This window comes from Drosophila melanogaster, chromosome 2L (genome assembly GCF_000001215.4).
Source record: "Drosophila melanogaster chromosome 2L".
Lineage (NCBI taxonomy): Eukaryota > Metazoa > Arthropoda > Insecta > Diptera > Drosophilidae > Drosophila > Drosophila melanogaster.
In genome coordinates this window covers 12,424,351-12,441,377 of record NT_033779.5, presented here as the reverse complement: position 1 = coordinate 12,441,377, position 17,027 = coordinate 12,424,351, and the positions used below count along the sequence as shown (strand labels likewise).

Genomic DNA, 17,027 nt, shown 5'->3' with positions numbered 1-17,027 from the left:
ATATTTATATTTTATATATATTAATTTTGCCAAAATATTCGATTGCAATCCATAAAACCAGAATATAATTTCTTAGGTTTCATTTTTTTTTTTTTTTTGAAATTTTCTTTTCACTTTTATTGATAAAAAATGTTCAAATTTATGCAGATCGTTTGTTTTTCATTCCATACGTATATGTATAATAATAATACACTTTAATTTCGATTTTTGTATAAATATTCATTCCCGTTTGTCTATATAATTTCTATTATTACGATCGCTCTTATTCCTCAGTGGCGTAGTTTTCGACTTCCGTTCCGATTTCGCGAGTGATTTGTTGCTTGAGTGTCAGTGTTGGGTGTCTGTGTGAAACATTTTGAATGAATTTCCGCGTTGTCAACAATTATATCGCACTCAGTATTATTACAATAATAATTAATTAATTAATTATCATTCGCGTTCGATTCGTAGGAGGCTGCGAGAAGCGTTAAAAGCTGGCTTAAGTCCTTCATTTACTAGGTCCGCAATGTAAGTATTAATCAGTTAATTAAATTAACTTAGACTTCAGGGGACTGCTCAACGTGCTTAATTGATATTATTTTATTTACTTGCGTCTGTTACGGCAACAACATTCAATTTAACAAAAACTGAATTTTCGACAATGGCAGAGGGGAAGACAGATTTTAAAAAATGGCTATGTGAATATTTTGAAACCGCCTTGGTCCGGAATTTGAATGAGTGAATAGCGTATATAAACAATAAAGGGGTAAACTTAAATAAAAAGCTTTACTAGTTTGTGTTTTTGTTTCTGCTCGGTAGCAAAAGGCATTTTATTTTTTCATATATGGGATTTCGTGTTCAACTCGCACGAATTCTTCAATTAACTAAATTATACAAAATCAAATGTGTTTTAAGTAGCAAAATCAAATGGTTTTAAATGATTAACAATTAGGTGTTTCCGTAAATTTGAATTTTCTCCGTTCTGCTTTTACAGACTTTACTCCATGTTCTTTAAGCTTAAACTTAAATTAAAGCATATAGATTATATCATTTAAAAAGAAGAGCAGAAATATCTTAATGCATTTTGCAGGGTATTTAACAAATTTGCAATTTAAAGGCGCATACAGGAAGATGGATGGGGAAAGGATTCTCGGGATCGTACTTTCGCTTACAAATACAAAAATTGGGTAGCTTGCAGCTTTAGTTTTAGTATTTTAAAGAAATTCACGTATTGCGCGCGATTTAGGCATGTACGTGTAGGCTATTTAATGCTTACAGTTTATACAAAATAGTAAACCAAAAGAAAACGACGACTGCGACAAGTGCTCAATATCCTTGCGAGATGGGCTCAACAAACAAAATCGTTATCAATGCAACTCCTCTTCTTCAACTCTTTCTCTCTCTTTGCATATATACGTGTGAGTTGTTTGTTTTGTATACATATATAAATAGTTCATCTTGTTTCGCATTCGCTGCCTCCGATTTTGCTGCTTAGTTTTACATAATATAGTTTATAATTCGTATATAATGCATTTCTGTTTCTATCTCCGAACTCGTCCTTGTTGTAAATTAACTTTTCGCCTGCCTACATTGCCGTTCCGTTCCGTTTTGAATCGATCTGGATTCTATAATCGATTGCTATTGCTGGTTGAAAGTAATGTGAGTGAGAGCTCGAGCGATGCTGAGTACTGTTTTTGTTGATTTGTCAAATGTGAAGAAAGCGTGGCGTGGCGTTGCTGTTGTTGTGGCTGTGGCTGTGTTCTCTCGTCGGGCTTGCAATGCTATCTCAAAAATCGCAATGAAAGGCGGGCGCTCGAATTTAGCTAGGCTCAATTTATTCGACCACCTTCAGCACCTTGCCAATGGCAATGGTTTTGTCTGAAAGATAGAAATGATAATTAGACGGGGATCTCCCGAGTCACCAATCGACTTACTTTCATCTCTGAGCGTAAAACGGCCCATTTGAGGGAATAGCTTAAATTGTTCAAGGCAAATCATTCCGGAGCACTCGATTCGCATAATTGCAACCTGATCCTGCTTAACGAACCGTGGACGTGTTTTTGATTTGTCACCAGACTTTTTGTCGACCAAACAGATGAGGGCCTATTGAAAAATAATACATATTCAGTATCTGGCTAATGTATGGGAATTATAGACCTAAAACTTACCTTAACTGTGACTTCTTCGGCTGCACAGTGTATGTGCATGACAGCCGAGTAACCCGCACAGATAATTGATTTGTGTTCTAAAATTACGACCTGAGCATCAAAGATTTTTCCCGTCTTGATGGGATTGGCTGCATCGCAGAGAACAAAACCGGGCGAGACATCCTCCTCCTCAATACCCTAAAAAAAAGTTTAAGAATCAATTAAAATAATCCAAGGGTATAACAAAAGAATCATGTACTCACTTTCAGCTTAATCTTGACGTTCTCGCCGGGACCAACAGAAGTGACTTCAAAGTCGTCCGAGAACAACTGATCCACCGCCACTTGCGTCTATGTGAAAAACAAGCTTAGTTTCAAATATTCAGCTGATTGCAAAGTGTATAAACTTACCCTATTTGGCATCACTAACAGGTTTTGACCCTTGCGCGCTGTTCCGGACTCAACCTTGCCCATCACCACGGTGCCCATATCCTTGTACTTGTCCACAATTGGCATGATGAAAGGCCCGTCCGACTTGCGGTTGAGCGAGGGCAGCTCGTCAATGAACGGAATGAAGGCGGGTCCCCGGTACCAGGGGCAGAGCGTCTCCGGGATTTGGTCTTTCAGCCCGTATCCGCTGAGGCCCGAGCAAGGCATAAAGGTAAGGTCCTTGGCCGGGTTGAAGCCCAGCTTCTTGAGGTATGGTAGTATCTTGTCTTTGCATTCGTTGTAGCGCGTCTGATCCCAATTGACCGTTGGGTCATCCATTTTGTTGACCAGCACGACCAGATGCTTAACGCCGGCGGTCTTGGCCAACATGGCATGTTCTCGGGTCTGGCCGCCGCGATCGAAGCCCGTCTCGAATTCACCCTTTCGCGCCGAGATGACCAGCACTGCGAGATCGGCCTGCGCCGCGCCACCGATCATGTTAGGCACGAAGCTCTTGTGACCGGGTGCGTCGAGGATAGTGAAATGCTTTCGGTCCGTTTCGAAGAAGGCTCGTCCCACCTCGACGGTCTTGCCCTTGTCGCGTTCCTCCTGGTTGGTGTCCAGCGCCCAGGACAAGTACCAACTCTCACGCGACTTCTCACGTGCCTCCCGCTCGTACTTCTCCAGTGTTCGCTTGTCCACCATGCCCGTGAGCGACATGATCTGTCCGCCAATTGTTGATTTGCCAGCATCTACCCAAAGCAAAGTGCGAATGTTAATAATGGCTTTTGGTGGGACATATGTTTATAAGTAATGATAACTCACCAACATGGCCAATGAACACAACATTCACGTGCTCACGCTTGCTCCTATTTTCCTCCACCTTAACCACCTTCTTCTTGGACACCTTCGGCGTGGCCTCGCCCTCCGTGAACTCAGCATCTTCCACCTCCTCATCCTCGGGCGTGATCACTGCATCGTCCACATCCCAGCTGTCAGCAGGATCGGTTTCTAAGCAAATAAAAAAAAACCAAATAAAAGGTCATTAGTCGAGACATTTACAAGGCGATTCTACTGTGCTTGGTGGTGAAAATAATATGGCTTGTTGAGGAATATATAATTGTTTGTTGTTTATTTTCTATCGATTACTAAAATTGTTATCGCGCAAATATATAATTTATTTACATTAGACAATCTTGGGAAAACTAGTAATTTTAAAAATTGTTCAAAATAGTGTCGGTTTGTCCAGATCAATCCAGTTAAAAACCGAATAAAGCAATGAATTTTTTTTATTTTTGGAATTGTCCACATCATCGTAATAGTTTAAAGAAACTTTAGTGATGGGAGTAAAATTCACTTTAACTTTCTCTATTTCACAATATCGAAACCTTTGTATTTTGAGCGACATTTAGTAAATGCAAACATGTCTCTTTTTATGCACAAAAATAAAAATGCAAATGTCATGCCTTTTATTTTTGCACATGAAACAACTGTGTAAATAGTTTCTTTTTAATTTAGGTCGGTTTGTTAGAAACTTATAGCACTTCAGATGATTTAAACTCAGGGAAGTTGAGCTATCACTTCACCAATTATATACTTCGTACTACCACTCATGCACTCGCCGTGTTTGACCTGGCGGCCACATGCTAATTGCTAATCGCTGACTCTAGCCACCCGGGCGGATGAGTCATGTGCGGGATTGGATTGGTGGAGTGCTGTTCTGTGCTGGTGTCAACGTGCTTGGTTAATAGTAGTTCCCGAACCTTTGACGTAAATGTCGGAGGATCATTTGACCGTCTGGAGATGGGCTGTAACGAATGGTATCCCAACTCCACGATTACTAACTTTTTCTCCACTGCGAAAACGAGTAAATGTAGCGAGATCCGGCGCCCTTACTCATGATTCCGATGCATACAACTCAATTCTAATCGGATTTCGGAACTAGGAGCGGATGTAGATATAGCCGGAGAAACGAGCTTCGATCGCGCCAAAGTGTAAGAGCCAACAGCAAATGCTATTTTTTTTCGGCGCTTTGGCAAGCGCGCCGCACAGCCAAACGCCATGTAATCAAGTTCGAAGCGGTTTCAACCGCCGGCGAGCTGCACTAAGCGCTTCCATTCGGGCCAAGCAACTACAAAAGTCGCCACATTGGAGTCGCTGCGATAACGACGAGTGAGCCATTCCCATTCCCATGCCCATTCCATTCCAGTCCACACCGCCAGTCGAAGCTGGGCGCAGCGTAGGCTCCAATGAATGGCTGACAAAAGAGTAAACGTGTCCAAAACACAAGAATTGGGGGGCAAGCATTTGCGAGTGTGGGTGCGGAAGAAGGGGACAAGGCAATGGCCAAATAAACGACACCACAAAGCGAAGCGGCAGTAAAATGGCAGCACAAACAGCTGCTTGTCAACGTCGCCCGGCGAATGGCAAGTAGGTGAGTGGCCACCAGAGATGCGCCGTGATTGTTAACAGTTTAACAAGTGACAGTGATAAGTCGTTACATCGAGAAATCAACAAAGCTAAACAAGAAAGTGTTTTCTAACTATGAAATTTTCAGAATATTAAAATTATGAACAAGTTTATAGAATTGAAAAATACACAAGGCTAGAATATTTATATTAGCATATTCGTGTAAAATTTTCATGGCTTAACTCTTAAATATCCCAATTCTTGAAACTCAAAATACTGAACGACGATTAAGAATATAAGAATACTATTCGGACGAAAGTTTTCACAAATCCCAAATCCCAAGATCACAGCGAGGCGTGGATTGTTTGATGTTCATGTACATATAGATTCAACAAGTATTTTTAAATGTATGTACCTACATTTGTTTAAAGCAAAAATGTCAAAGTGCATGATTAATTCCCAACCATTAGCTGGTTTCTAGAAAACAACTAGACCTGATTTGCGGTTATTTCACCATTTGGTGACACCTCTGTAGTGATTCTGGTCGTGATTCCTGGGCATCTCTGCGCTGAGCCACTGCTGGCGACACGACGACGAGAAAAGCGGCCAAAGAAAGGGCCCTGGCCGGACGAACTGTTTTTGCGCGCAGGCCGAAAGCGATTAGCCATTTGTTTAGCGGCACAATAATGCCCGCAATTCGAATAGAAGTCAAGCAACACATGCGACGCCGACGTCGGCAGTGCTGACGCAGATTGAGGTTATGTACTAGGGCCAGCGATAATAACCTAAACGGAACCTGGTGAATGCAACCTATCTTTGGGGTTTTCCCTATCCCATTCCCCATTGTTGTGTCTCTGCCAACGGTCTTGCGACCAGCAGGTAGCAACAATAACACGCTTCTTTGTTGACGTCACAGAAGAAGCGAGTTCAATGGACGTGGGGCATGTGTATTTGGCAGGGGGTATTTAGGTAGCTAGCAAGCTCTATTTACCATTGTTTGCGATTTTGTCCGAGGGGTTGAGACCATCGATGGGCGTTGGATCCGCCGCCGCTGCTCCTGCTGAAGGCGTGGTGGCTGGCGAACCCGGCGCTGGCGATGCGGAATTGGAGGATGATGTGGGCGGCTGTGCTGAGGGTGCTGCTGCCCCCGCCCCCTGTGCAGTTGGAGGCGGTGGAGCTGCTCCCGCTGTGGATCCCCCGCTGCCGACGGAATCGGGTGTGGTGGCTGGCGTGGCTGAACCGGAGGCGGGACCCGGATCCGCCGTCTCCTCGGCCGCAGCCGCTGCAACCACTACTGCCGCCGCCTCCTCAGCTACATTCACAACGCTGTTGTAACTGAAACTGGGCACAAATTCTACCGCGTTCACGTTCAGCGTTGAGAACTTTGTGCTGATCTCCGTGTTTTCCTGGGCGGCCATCGTTGCAGTGCGTCCGTAATCCTCCGCAGTGGTTTCCTCCGATGAAAATCTCTCTCTCGCTTTTTTCACGCGACGACACACTTTCGCCCTCCTTCTACAAACTGCTTCAGCTGCTTCTTCTTGCTGCTCCCGCACTCACACAGAACACACGCGGTCGTTCGGAATTCTTGGGATTGCCTATGGTAATGGAAATTGGGAATGGCAAAAGCAATGCCACCAACACACGCACGCCTTGATGGTTGTTGGCCGGGGGGGTGGCTTGTGGGGGGTTTAGGCCAGACTTTCGGCTCAATGTGGTCTACACTTTTGTTGTGACTCGGTGTTGTGTTTGTTGTTTGTGCTTTGCTAGCCTGGCCAACTCGGGTTGAACTCGAATTCCCTTTAATTTGATCGACTATCGCCTGTTTGGGGCAGTGGTGACCACCTGGTGATCTGCAGGTATGATTCGACTACCTGAACACTAAATGCAGTGCTCGGAACTAGCAATCTTCTATTATTTTACACGTTTTAAGCCACGCATCAAGTCAGGGTTGCCACTTGTATGCGGTGTTATCGGTGCATCGATATGTGCTGGCTGTCACAGTGGCCTATAATTGATTTGGGGCAAAGTATTAAGATATTTTTAAATTTTTTTAGTAAGATTTTTAATACTTTTAAAATTATTCAACATAAATAATTATATTGCTTTTGTACTTTGTTCTGATTAATATAATTTTTTAAGGCTAAATATAACGTAGTCCACATGTACATATATAAATACAAACTGTATTTGTTTTATGTGTGACTAGACATTAATAATTTTTTATTCACTTTCAGTGAGTTTTTATAATTATTAATTTAGTTATTTTGTATAATAGAAGTGTAATGCGAGTTTTGTAAATATTGATAAGTGTGTAGTGAGCCTTGGGGTTTCAATACATTTCTAAGCTCATCATCAATGGTATCGAATTACAATCGATGTTGTTCCAGCTCTAACGTCGTGCCAGACGCCATTTTAACAGTAGTGAAAAAATCGTCTGGAGTTTGGCTCGTTTTCAGCATTCGCATTAGCATTTTAGCGGTAAAACAAATATCCAAATAGACAATGAGCAACGGTGGTGGTGCCGGGGGATTGGGCGCAGCGCGTCCACCTCCACGGATCGATGGAATGGTCTCGCTTAAGGCAAGTATCTGCTAAGTAAAATGCGACTAAATCGCCCACAAAATGGCGGCCGGCTGGCAACGTTGTGTGGTTAGGTAACCTCTCCAAAAGCATGTAAATTAATCCGCGTGTAATTATGCCTACAGGTCGACAATCTCACATATCGCACCACGCCGGAGGATCTGCGTCGGGTCTTCGAGCGGTGCGGCGAGGTGGGGGACATCTACATACCCAGGGATCGCTACACACGTGAGAGCCGCGGATTCGCATTTGTTCGGTAAGCATTCACTTCTCTTCCGGGAAAATTGTGAAAGTCTTAGGTCTTTTTTGTTTTGTTACTTTCACTTGCCGGCGGTGGATTTTAATTATCATGGGACCTAAAATGTATCCATACATACTAGGAGTAAAATATATGTATTTCCCGAAAGTATACTGCGAAAATCATGCTATACAATCACTCGTCATATCCGCTTTCACTATCTACTTTATAATGTTTCATTGAAAACTAGCACATTGAGGAAAAATGTTATGTATTCCCTGAATTAATCAGGGTATGCAAGCAAATTACAAAAGTCTCAGAGTAATCATTTAAATATCATTTGAATATAGCTGCTATAATAAGTACGCCCCTTGTCTAAACTCAAATATTCCTCTCATTTCATTAGAACTATTTGCATTATTTGCTATCATCGATTGTGTATCAGTTGCTAATCTGTACACTTTCAGTAGCAAAATGGTGCCAGAACAAATGTGTTCACTTGCAACCGTTGCCTACTCAACATTTACTAGCCAACGTACAGAGAATACTACATCTAAATAATAAGTTCTAAAGTTATAGTTTCATAACATATGGCTTCAATGATACATTAAGTTGATACAAGGTCACTTATTCTATTTATTTGTTGTATCTACCTGCATTATTTGCCCCTTTTGAATGTGTAACAGCTTTCAGTCTGTACATCTTCTTTAGCAAAAGGATGCTAGATTGAATGTGTACACTTGCAACAGTTGCCTACCAAACCCCTGCTAGCCAACTTACCGTAAGCCCTACAATTAAATATAGACTTAAATATAAATAAACGTATGTGCAAAGTACACACGAATCTAGTTGATCATGTCCTTAATTTTTTAGCTTCTATGACAAACGTGATGCCGAGGACGCACTGGAGGCCATGGATGGTCGCATGCTAGACGGCAGGGAGCTCCGCGTACAGATGGCCCGCTACGGACGCCCCTCTTCGCCCACTCGCAGCTCCAGTGGTCGTCGTGGCGGAGGAGGAGGCGGTGGTTCCGGCGGGCGTCGTCGGTCACGTTCTCGCTCCCCAATGCGCCGTCGTTCGCGCAGTCCGCGTCGCCGATCATACTCCCGTTCCCGCTCGCCTGGTAGCCACTCGCCGGAACGCCGATCCAAATTTTCACGCAGTCCAGTACGCGGCGACAGCCGCAATGGAATCGGAAGCGGATCTGGAGGACTGGCCCCAGCCGCGTCTCGTAGTCGCAGTCGCTCCTAGATATCGACGTCACGTTCCATTTAGTGGGAGTGCGAGGTGAGTTCATATCGTGTAACGCTTCAGAAAAAGCTTTATATAAGGTTAAACATACCTTACGTTAAATAGGGATTATTTTAAAACTAGTTGTTCTTTGCTTTCAGATATGACTCGCTGACTAGGGCCAATGCTGTATCCTGTTCCGGATCTATGGCTCCATCTGTGTCATGCTGTACCCGAACAGCAGGTATAGAAACCATTATACAATCTTACACTTAACACAACTATTTATAGCGAACTATTTTAAGTTTCGGCAGAGTAAATAAGTAGAGATCAGGCATGATTATGTTCCGAGTGAGATCCCCGCAACCTGGGCGATCCCTCGATGTCGGTTCTTGCACATAGGCTTTCATATACTAGAGCGTAGTAGAAATCCTTGAACGTAATCAGAAACAGAACAAAATAAACTCAAATTAACACGGCTTCAATTCAATACCTAAATATCAAATGACAGACAGGACAGGAGGAGAATGAGAGGTGGATGAGTGATAGGAATACTCTAGGATTCTGTTTGTTTCGTTGCGATTCGATTCGATTGCGTTTGTGTTGCTCGTTTCCGTTCTTTGTACCTTTTAACGACAAACTTATTAACAAGCTTCTCCCACACGTTTATTATATATATGCAGGCGAATGGTGTGTGGCAGTTGTTGCGGTTCAGATAAGATTGTGGTTAAATCGCTCGCGATTAAGGATCAGCAGCAGCGCATCATCTAAGCTACAACTCCTTCCTCACGTAGGCGGACACCGCGTGGCTCCTGATTGTTGCTACTGCTGCTGCTGCTGCAGATGCTGATGCTGATGCTGCTGCTGTCGCATGATGCTGTTGCTGGTGCCGCTGATGCTGCAGTTGCAGTTGCCGTAGCCGTAGCAGCTTCCTGTTTCCTGTTAGACGCTGGCGCTGCCAAAGCTGCTCCAGATTCACTCATAGTTTCCCGTTTCCCGTCACTTCTTCTCTCGCCTCGTCTCGTCTCGTCTCAACTCGCGATTTGTTGCTGGTTGGCGTTGTTGGTGTTTTCCTGTATCTTGGTGGGCGTCCCTTTTGAGTTTAGGCGAAAAGTCATCATTTGCAGCAGAGGCCACATCGACGATGCGATGGATGCTAGAGTCTGGATTGCATACTGACTCGACCGAAATGTGGGATTCCCTAACGATCTGGTACATTCGGTAAGTGAGAGAGCTAACCCTTTGAATTTGCAGCCTAATTAAACGCTTCAATAAAGTTTTACTTGATTATAACTTAACCATCTACATATGTTATTAATTGGTTGAAATGGGGTTTTAAAACATATATGTATCTTGGAATATTGTAAAGAAAGATCTAGTATCTTCGGATGCCCAGAACATCCATCCATTATGTTTCGGTTTCTATTGACTCCCGAGAAACATGGTAGTCGGGGGGTATATTGACAAAGCAGTTGCCGGGAAACCGAAGGCAAAATCACATATACCCAAGTCCTTCTGAATACGATTCAGAAACCCTTTTACACTTTCATCTAAATTATATTGGTTTCTCCTGCAAAGATGATTCAGTACGATACTGTGCAGATCAAGAATGTATCATGGTAAGCTTTAGTTATGCCCGACTTGGCTCAAGATGACTATTGTGTGCTCTCAGGCAGCCGGAACTGCATACGGAGGGCACCTATGTGTGCTCTTTTCCAGAGCCCCCGCTGCCGGAGGCCCATCTGAAACCGGGCACCTGGCATGGCCATCTGGAGCCGTATCAGCGGCTCTTCTATCATCAAACGATGAACTCGGTGCGCTCGAGCAAGCGGTACCGTGCCAATCCGAACATCCCGAAGGATACGCTGGACTTTTCGCTGCAGTCGCGCTACGATCACACCCGCGAAGCATTTCCGGACAAGGTGGACTACGTGATGCAGAGGGAGACGTGCCGCGCCATAAGTAGCTGGTCAGCTCCTGGGGCGGCCAAGGAAATTGGTTCCCAACTCAAATCATTTCGGGTGTTGCGCAACACGCGCTTCATTCGGCGCAAGCAGGAGGACGTATTGGGTCATCCACTTCGCATAGGTAAGATCACAAAATTGGTACAAACCTAAAGTTCTCGACGCATTTTAAGTAACACCCACTTCGAATCTAATCATATTGTTGCAGGCGGTTGTAAAGAAAAGATTCATCCGCACAGCGTAAAGCTCATTTGCAGCGGTGTCCACAACCAGCTGGTGAACAATGGATTCTCGCGCCAGACCTCCGACGGCAACTTCTTCCGCTATTAGTTCCACAAATCTGTGTTTGCTTTCCCAGAAAGAATACCATTTTGCGTTTTGGGTTTTACAAACATTATTGGAAATAAATTTGGGACACAGAAGCAGTCGTCACGCAGTCGCCTCCAGCTTGGGCTGCTTGGGCAGGTGCTCCACATCTCCATCATACTCATCCACTGCTTGTGGAGTGTCCTGTTGGTCATCCTCCGCCTGTTGCTCCGACGCTTTGTGACGCTGTTTCTTGTTCTGGTTACGATAGCTCTTGGGTAGTTTGTTGTCACCAATCCTGAAATTGGATGGGAATTTAGTATGCGAAAGTGGGTGGCTCGATTACTTAGCTTACATAATAGTGGCTCTGGTTCCAGGTCCCCAATGTGGAGTCGGATTCTCTTGGAAGCGCGATAATGCCGATTTGCGACTCTTCGGGTTCGCCTCCGGATGGAGTTCATCGAACTCGTAGACAGCAGTGCATTCTTTCGAAAGTATGGCCGCCAGTGGAGATCCAGGAATCATCCTTTCGGGATTTACCGGATGTCGCTTGCTCCAGCTGCGCAGAATGTCCCATAGCACCGCTGGTGGAGCATTGGTTTTCAACGAATTCTTCGAGGCATGCGAGTATGAGACTCGATAGCCAGCGTGGAGAATAGCAGACCGGAACTTTAGCATGGGCACGATTTCTAGCTTGAGCACACAGCACAGTTTGTCCGGCGTGTAGTAAAGGGGAACATCCTGCAGCTCCTCTTGGACCATGGAAAGAACTCCAACGATTCGTCTCTGGGTTCCCAGCGATTGCAAGGTGGTCTCCTGGACCGCCGTTAAAAGATCCTGCACAAATTCGGGGTTATGAATCGGTGCCGACCAGATGGGTCCACCCAGATGATGCCTGTGACCGCAATGTTCGCACTGCGAGTTGACCGCCGGACCAGTGGGAATTCCGAACTTCAGCTGCTGGGGATTACCAGCCGTGGGATTTGGCTTGGTTATGCCCAAGGGCTGCAGCGTGAAGGTCTCACATCCGGTGCATTGGTATATCCAAGACTGCTTGCTCATCGACAGCTTGCATTGGGCCTGGCCGACGTACACACGCACAAATATCCGGATGTAAAAGTCCGCTGATATGCTCAGTAGTGGTTCGATGTACTTGCCGTACCTGTTCGCGTGGCTCTCGATGCAGTGCAGCAAAATGCGCAATGCCATCTCGTGACAGCACTTCATCCGCAGCGGAACCGATCCGTATTTTACATAGCAAGCTTCCGGAGCATTTCCGGCCAGCACGGCCATGTCGGTGGCTGTCACCAGCAGCAGGCCGCCGTCCACCAGGCACTGCATAGCGCCATCCAAAAAGCGATTGGGACATCCGTACGGATCCAAGTCAACTGCATCAAAACGCTTCTCGGGTTGCGTCGAAAGATACATGAGGGTCCTGTACGATGTATTGGAATGCCCCATTTTATACCGTGTGCCAATAGCTTAATTATAAACCTACATTGCATCGGAGTGACTGGGCTCGATCAGCTCCTCCACCTTGTTGTGCCGGATGTTTGTGTTGATCGAGGCCACTGCCTGGCGGGAAAGATCGTTGGCCACGATCTGGCGTACACCGGCGATTTCCTGCGCGTAACGGATGCTACGCAAACCGGTGGCTGCCAGTGCCTCCAGGATCCGAAGTCCATCCTCATATCGAGTACCGGCCTCATAAACAGGTGGATCCTCGGGAACGGGAGTGGTCTTCTCATCCTCCTGTTCCTTGACCTTCTTCCGCTGCTTTTTGAGCGCCTTTTCGCTCCGCTCCTTGGTCAATCTCTGTCGATAAACATTCAGAGCAGCAATGCTCAGATCTCGATTGAATTCCTGGACAGGATTGTAGAACACATTGCCGCCGGAAACGATCTCCGCATTACGTTCGCGTATCACGTTTTCGTTGGGATTTTCAGCAATAATCTGCAATCGTAATGCTTAGCTTAATGTGGTTTATTTATAATGTGTTTTTCTTTAAGAACCTGCGGCTTTTCCTCGTCCACTTCCATTTGGATGAGTTAAAAGAATACACGTGGGGCAGTGTTGAAAAACGTAAGCTACTAGCTATTAAGCTTTAAAACTAAAAATATACACAAATTTGTTGTTTTTTATATGAAATACGAAATAAACATTACAGAATTATATTTAAGTTTAATTTAGTTTCAAAATTTACAATTTGGGTATATTCTCTGTAATAATACATCCCATAAAATGATGTTGAATAAAAATGGTTCTTAATATTTATTTGAATTATTTAAAGATTAAAATAAATTAAAATAATAAATTGACATTAAATATGACTGGAAAATAAAACTTGAAGCTAGCTACTTTGCCACCACCAGGATTATCGAAAGGACTATCGAACCAAAGTCCGCCCCTATGCTTGATAAAGAAATTAATTTGCAGAAGTGAAACAGCCGCAGCCGCAAACAGAAGCAAAAGAGCTAGAAGTGATAGCATTTTTGTACTTTTATACAGTGCCACAAAGAAGCCACAGAATGACCGATCTGCGCAACGAGATGGACAGCGATCTGGACCAGAACTACTCCCTGAACAGCAATGCGGACCCCAAAAACATGCAGGAGCTGACCATATACGTGAGTAATGCCCGAACCGGGAACCACCCAGTAAATAGAGACACCAAATGAGCACCCAGTAAACCTGCCTCCTGTTATCAGGTACAAAATCTGTTGCAGAACGTTCAGGACAAGTTCCAGACGATGTCGGACCAGATAATAACGCGCATCGATGACATGGGCAACCGCATCGACGATCTGGAGAAGAGCATTGCGGATCTGATGAACCAGGCCGGGATCGAGGGTCAGGGACCGGAGAAATGAGATCCGTAGCGCTGGCACGGCCACGCCCATTCGGAAAGTGCATCCCAATACCATTAGATACATACATCGAACACCTGGCACCCAGTCACCCGTATCAAGTTTACAATTCCAGGTTCTCACATTCATTTAATCTCCTCCGCACCCAGCTGCTCCCCAAGAAATGAAGAAAAGAACACATTTGCTCATCCATTTATTGCTTAGTTTTAAGTTTCGCCCGGTCGGGGCACATCATAATTTAAGTAAAGTAATTCTTTTGTGAGCAATGGCCAATAATTTTGAATTATTGCCGTTTAGTTTCTATTTATAAATTAAAAATTCAAGAATTGTAAATTCCCTGCTATTTGGGTGTTCAGGACTTCGATTTAACAACGGTTACCAGGCGACCAGTTCCCGATTTGTGTTTCCTCACCTGAAAGTTTATTGCGAAAAGGGGAAGAGAAGCGCGTCATTTCCGCTTGATTAGTTATGATATGCATATATTTAGTATTGTTTATCTGGGACAAATAATGCAAATCGTGACCCGTGTCCATTAATAAAAAGTGTATGGAAATCAGCGCTGAATGGCAAGGAGTGCTATATAACAATCCCTACTTTTAAAAGGAAAATCAACATTGATTTGTGGACCAGAATGATTTTCGAATATTAATTGCAATTTGTGTTGCTTCTACATATCATGTTTTTTAAGGCAATGAGATAGAGAGTGGTAATACATTCTGATTAAATTATGAAAGGAAGCTCTGAGACTGCGGGGTTACAAAAACCAATTAAGATAAACCCTTAGAAGTATGTTCCTAATTCAATTTTATTTAAGCTCTTGCTACGATTCCAGAATGTGCCTGCAATACTGATGTGAGCTCTAGGAACTCTACTACTGGTCATAATTTGAGTGCTAGTGCTGGGGCACGTGGAACTGCTTCTGCAGCCTTACATGGGTGGAGGCCACCGCCTTGAATGGATGTTTGACCGTTTGTCTGCTGGGCTTCGAAGGAGCAGAAGTGGCACTGGCACTGGTCGATGGCGTGGCTATATCCTTGCTGGCAGATCGGATCTTGGCCCCAAAAACATTCTCCCGCGGAGGAACCTGGTTGCCCGGCTGCGTGGGTTCCCTCTCGTCATCCGTTGCCGTTCCAGATTCCTCGTCCTCTTCGCCACTTTGCTCGGTTTCCTTGGGAGGAATGGAGTTATTCTATCATTCCATAATCATGCCAAATCATACCTCATCTTCATCATCTTCCTCTTCATCCTGCTCGTCGGTTTCATCTTCGGGTTCTGTTTTACTTCCATGATTGATTCCGGCTCCCGTCAGATTCCTATTGCTCCTGGACAACTTCGGGCGCCTCTTGAGCGGACTGACCAGGTGCTCGTGCTCCAAGCTATCCATCGACTGGGAGCGCAGTCCCTTTTTGAGTGCAGTTTTCCTGGAAGCCAGCTCTTCTTTGGTCTTCATGAGTTTCTGAAACTCAATGAAATCGTCGCGCTCATCAATGGTTCCAATATCATAGTAGCTTGCGCTGAGTATCTCCAATGCCTTGGTGTGCTGTTTCATGGCGATCAGTATAAAATCGCTGATTATCTGCTTTAAGTCGCGCAACTTCCGCTGCTCGAAGTTGCCAATAATGTCGTCTATCTCCTTGTTTGTGCGCTGCACCTCCATTTTGGCCTTAAACAGCTCCGAATCGGCGGCACTCTACGGTAAGTTTTGGGAATTATATAAGAAGTAAATTGTTCGTTTTAATACCCACATTGTTCGCAGAAAACTTTGACTTGAGCTCAAGCATCTGGCGCTGACGTAGTACCTCCTTATCCCGCGCTATGACAGCCAGTCGAAGATTGTCCCTTGTGGACTTGCAAAGCTGCTCGAATTGCGCCAACTCGTTGACAATCTACATAAGTCAATAATATGATATAAGATGCAGATTTAAAAAAGGATAATTCACCTTGTGTTCCAATCGGTGTACATTGATGTCCATGTAATCACCCATTATGGTAACCGCGTTGGTGAAGCTCTTCAGTCCCTGACAGAGACTCTCGTTGATTTCCTCGTCGTCGGCGTAGCTCTTCACACTCTTGGCCAACTCATCAAAGGAGTCCCGATATCTGCAAGGTCTTATGATTATTCATTCAGATTTATTTATTTACCAAACTCACTTGGCCATTTTCCGCGTTACCAAAGCAAACGAAGAGCACATCTCCATTAGATGCCTTTCTGTTATGTTTATGCGCTCGTTTATTATTTTAACACGGTCATCTTTGGTGTTTAGAAAGGATAGTTTTCCACGACGAAACATTATTATTTTATTTTAGTCCCTTATATTTGTTTTCCTTCTTTATTTATTTTATTTCGACAATAAAATCAAGTGAAAACCGTTACCAAGGCAACGTCTAAATTCATCTGGCAACTCTCGTTCGAACAGCCAGCATATTTCCAGCTCTGTAAAATTAACAGAAATGTTAAGAACCTACTGCTGCCAGGTGGCGCTAGTATCAGCGTCTTCTGCAAGTACATAGATGGCGCAAGAATAAAGTTTATCAAGGAAATTTAAAACATTCTAAAAATATTCAATCCTAAAATAAATATCTGAATATGGGTACTTCATTTTTTTCCAACAGTGTCAAGGTCAAGAGCACGTTTCGTTATAATCTGTGAGTGTTTCTGTCTGTCATCCGGTGTCTAAATTTAAATTCGAAAGATTTATGACTAATTAAGAGACTGCAAATGATAAAGAAAAATATATATAATTAGTATATATAAAAAAATAGAAAATATACTACGATATTTACCTGAAGATCATAGCATTGTAAATAGTTTATTTAAAAACAAGTCAATCTGATATTTTAAAATATCGTTGGTCCTAAAAGCCAAGCTTTACTCACT

At 44.0% G+C, this 17,027-nt stretch overlaps 6 protein-coding genes and 2 non-coding genes across 17 annotated transcripts; 5 read left to right on the top strand and 3 right to left on the bottom strand.

The window, feature by feature from the left end:
* Positions 1 to 98: 98 nt before the first annotated feature.
* On the bottom strand, positions 99 to 6,926 carry eRF3 (eukaryotic translation release factor 3). Of its 4 annotated transcripts, none has more exons than NM_001273486.1 (7): positions 5,955 to 6,926; positions 3,380 to 3,565; positions 2,537 to 3,306; positions 2,390 to 2,476; positions 2,148 to 2,324; positions 1,914 to 2,082; positions 99 to 1,857 (listed from the first exon to the last, which is right to left on the bottom strand). In NM_001273486.1, the coding sequence occupies exons 1-7, from the start codon at positions 6,379 to 6,381 to the stop codon at positions 1,814 to 1,816; spliced, it is 1,860 nt and encodes a 619-aa protein (NP_001260415.1). In that variant the 5' UTR covers positions 6,382 to 6,926; the 3' UTR covers positions 99 to 1,813. The 4 variants fall into 4 exon arrangements, with proteins under 4 accessions (NP_001260415.1, NP_477259.1, NP_001285874.1 ...); NM_057911.4 differs by having other exon boundaries at positions 776 to 1,857; NM_001298945.1 differs by having other exon boundaries at positions 776 to 1,857; positions 5,955 to 6,486.
* SC35 (SR family splicing factor SC35) lies at positions 6,713 to 10,303 on the top strand. Of its 4 annotated transcripts, NM_001201865.2 has the most exons (5): positions 7,340 to 7,543; positions 7,669 to 7,799; positions 8,655 to 9,069; positions 9,174 to 9,256; positions 9,696 to 10,303. In NM_001201865.2, exons 1-3 carry the CDS (start codon positions 7,466 to 7,468, stop codon positions 9,031 to 9,033), a joined length of 588 nt encoding a protein of 195 aa, NP_001188794.1. In that variant the 5' UTR covers positions 7,340 to 7,465; the 3' UTR covers positions 9,034 to 9,069; positions 9,174 to 9,256; positions 9,696 to 10,303. The 4 variants fall into 4 exon arrangements, with proteins under 4 accessions (NP_995689.1, NP_001188794.1, NP_001246005.1 ...); NM_205967.2 differs by lacking the exons at positions 7,340 to 7,543; positions 9,696 to 10,303 and adding an exon at positions 6,713 to 6,819 and having other exon boundaries at positions 9,174 to 9,500; NM_001259076.2 differs by having other exon boundaries at positions 9,174 to 10,303.
* On the top strand, positions 8,198 to 8,353 carry snoRNA:SC35-b. The gene has a single exon (NR_047944.1). It is a non-coding gene; the product is annotated as a snoRNA:SC35-b (small nucleolar RNA).
* Positions 8,428 to 8,580, top strand: snoRNA:SC35-a. The gene has a single exon (NR_047943.1). It is a non-coding gene; the product is annotated as a snoRNA:SC35-a (small nucleolar RNA).
* Positions 10,304 to 10,485: 182 nt separating the features above from the next.
* CG5435 (uncharacterized protein) lies at positions 10,486 to 11,551 on the top strand. 2 transcript variants are annotated; one of them, NM_001298944.1, is made up of 3 exons: positions 10,486 to 10,631; positions 10,685 to 11,100; positions 11,185 to 11,551. In NM_001298944.1, the coding sequence occupies exons 1-3, from the start codon at positions 10,591 to 10,593 to the stop codon at positions 11,304 to 11,306; spliced, it is 579 nt and encodes a 192-aa protein (NP_001285873.1). In that variant the 5' UTR covers positions 10,486 to 10,590; the 3' UTR covers positions 11,307 to 11,551. The 2 variants fall into 2 exon arrangements, with proteins under 2 accessions (NP_001285873.1, NP_609567.2); NM_135723.4 differs by having other exon boundaries at positions 10,512 to 10,631.
* Positions 11,357 to 13,350, bottom strand: Trm1 (tRNA methyltransferase 1). Its single transcript, NM_135722.4, has 4 exons — positions 13,295 to 13,350; positions 12,781 to 13,235; positions 11,638 to 12,717; positions 11,357 to 11,580 (listed from the first exon to the last, which is right to left on the bottom strand). Exons 1-4 carry the CDS (start codon positions 13,319 to 13,321, stop codon positions 11,406 to 11,408), a joined length of 1,737 nt encoding a protein of 578 aa, NP_609566.1. The 5' UTR covers positions 13,322 to 13,350; the 3' UTR covers positions 11,357 to 11,405.
* A 318-nt stretch (positions 13,351 to 13,668) lies between these two features.
* CG5446 (uncharacterized protein) lies at positions 13,669 to 14,747 on the top strand. 3 transcript variants are annotated; one of them, NM_001273485.1, is made up of 2 exons: positions 13,669 to 13,909; positions 13,991 to 14,747. In NM_001273485.1, exons 1-2 carry the CDS (start codon positions 13,811 to 13,813, stop codon positions 14,150 to 14,152), a joined length of 261 nt encoding a protein of 86 aa, NP_001260414.1. In that variant the 5' UTR covers positions 13,669 to 13,810; the 3' UTR covers positions 14,153 to 14,747. The 3 variants fall into 3 exon arrangements, with proteins under 3 accessions (NP_001260414.1, NP_001260413.1, NP_609565.1); NM_001273484.1 differs by having other exon boundaries at positions 14,009 to 14,478; NM_135721.3 differs by having other exon boundaries at positions 13,991 to 14,478.
* Positions 14,748 to 14,937: 190 nt separating this feature from the next.
* Positions 14,938 to 16,474, bottom strand: Fam92. Its single transcript, NM_135720.2, has 5 exons — positions 16,301 to 16,474; positions 16,090 to 16,249; positions 15,895 to 16,035; positions 15,369 to 15,839; positions 14,938 to 15,317 (listed from the first exon to the last, which is right to left on the bottom strand). The coding sequence occupies exons 1-5, from the start codon at positions 16,438 to 16,440 to the stop codon at positions 15,042 to 15,044; spliced, it is 1,188 nt and encodes a 395-aa protein (NP_609564.1). The 5' UTR covers positions 16,441 to 16,474; the 3' UTR covers positions 14,938 to 15,041.
* Between the last annotated feature and the right edge of the window lie 553 nt (positions 16,475 to 17,027).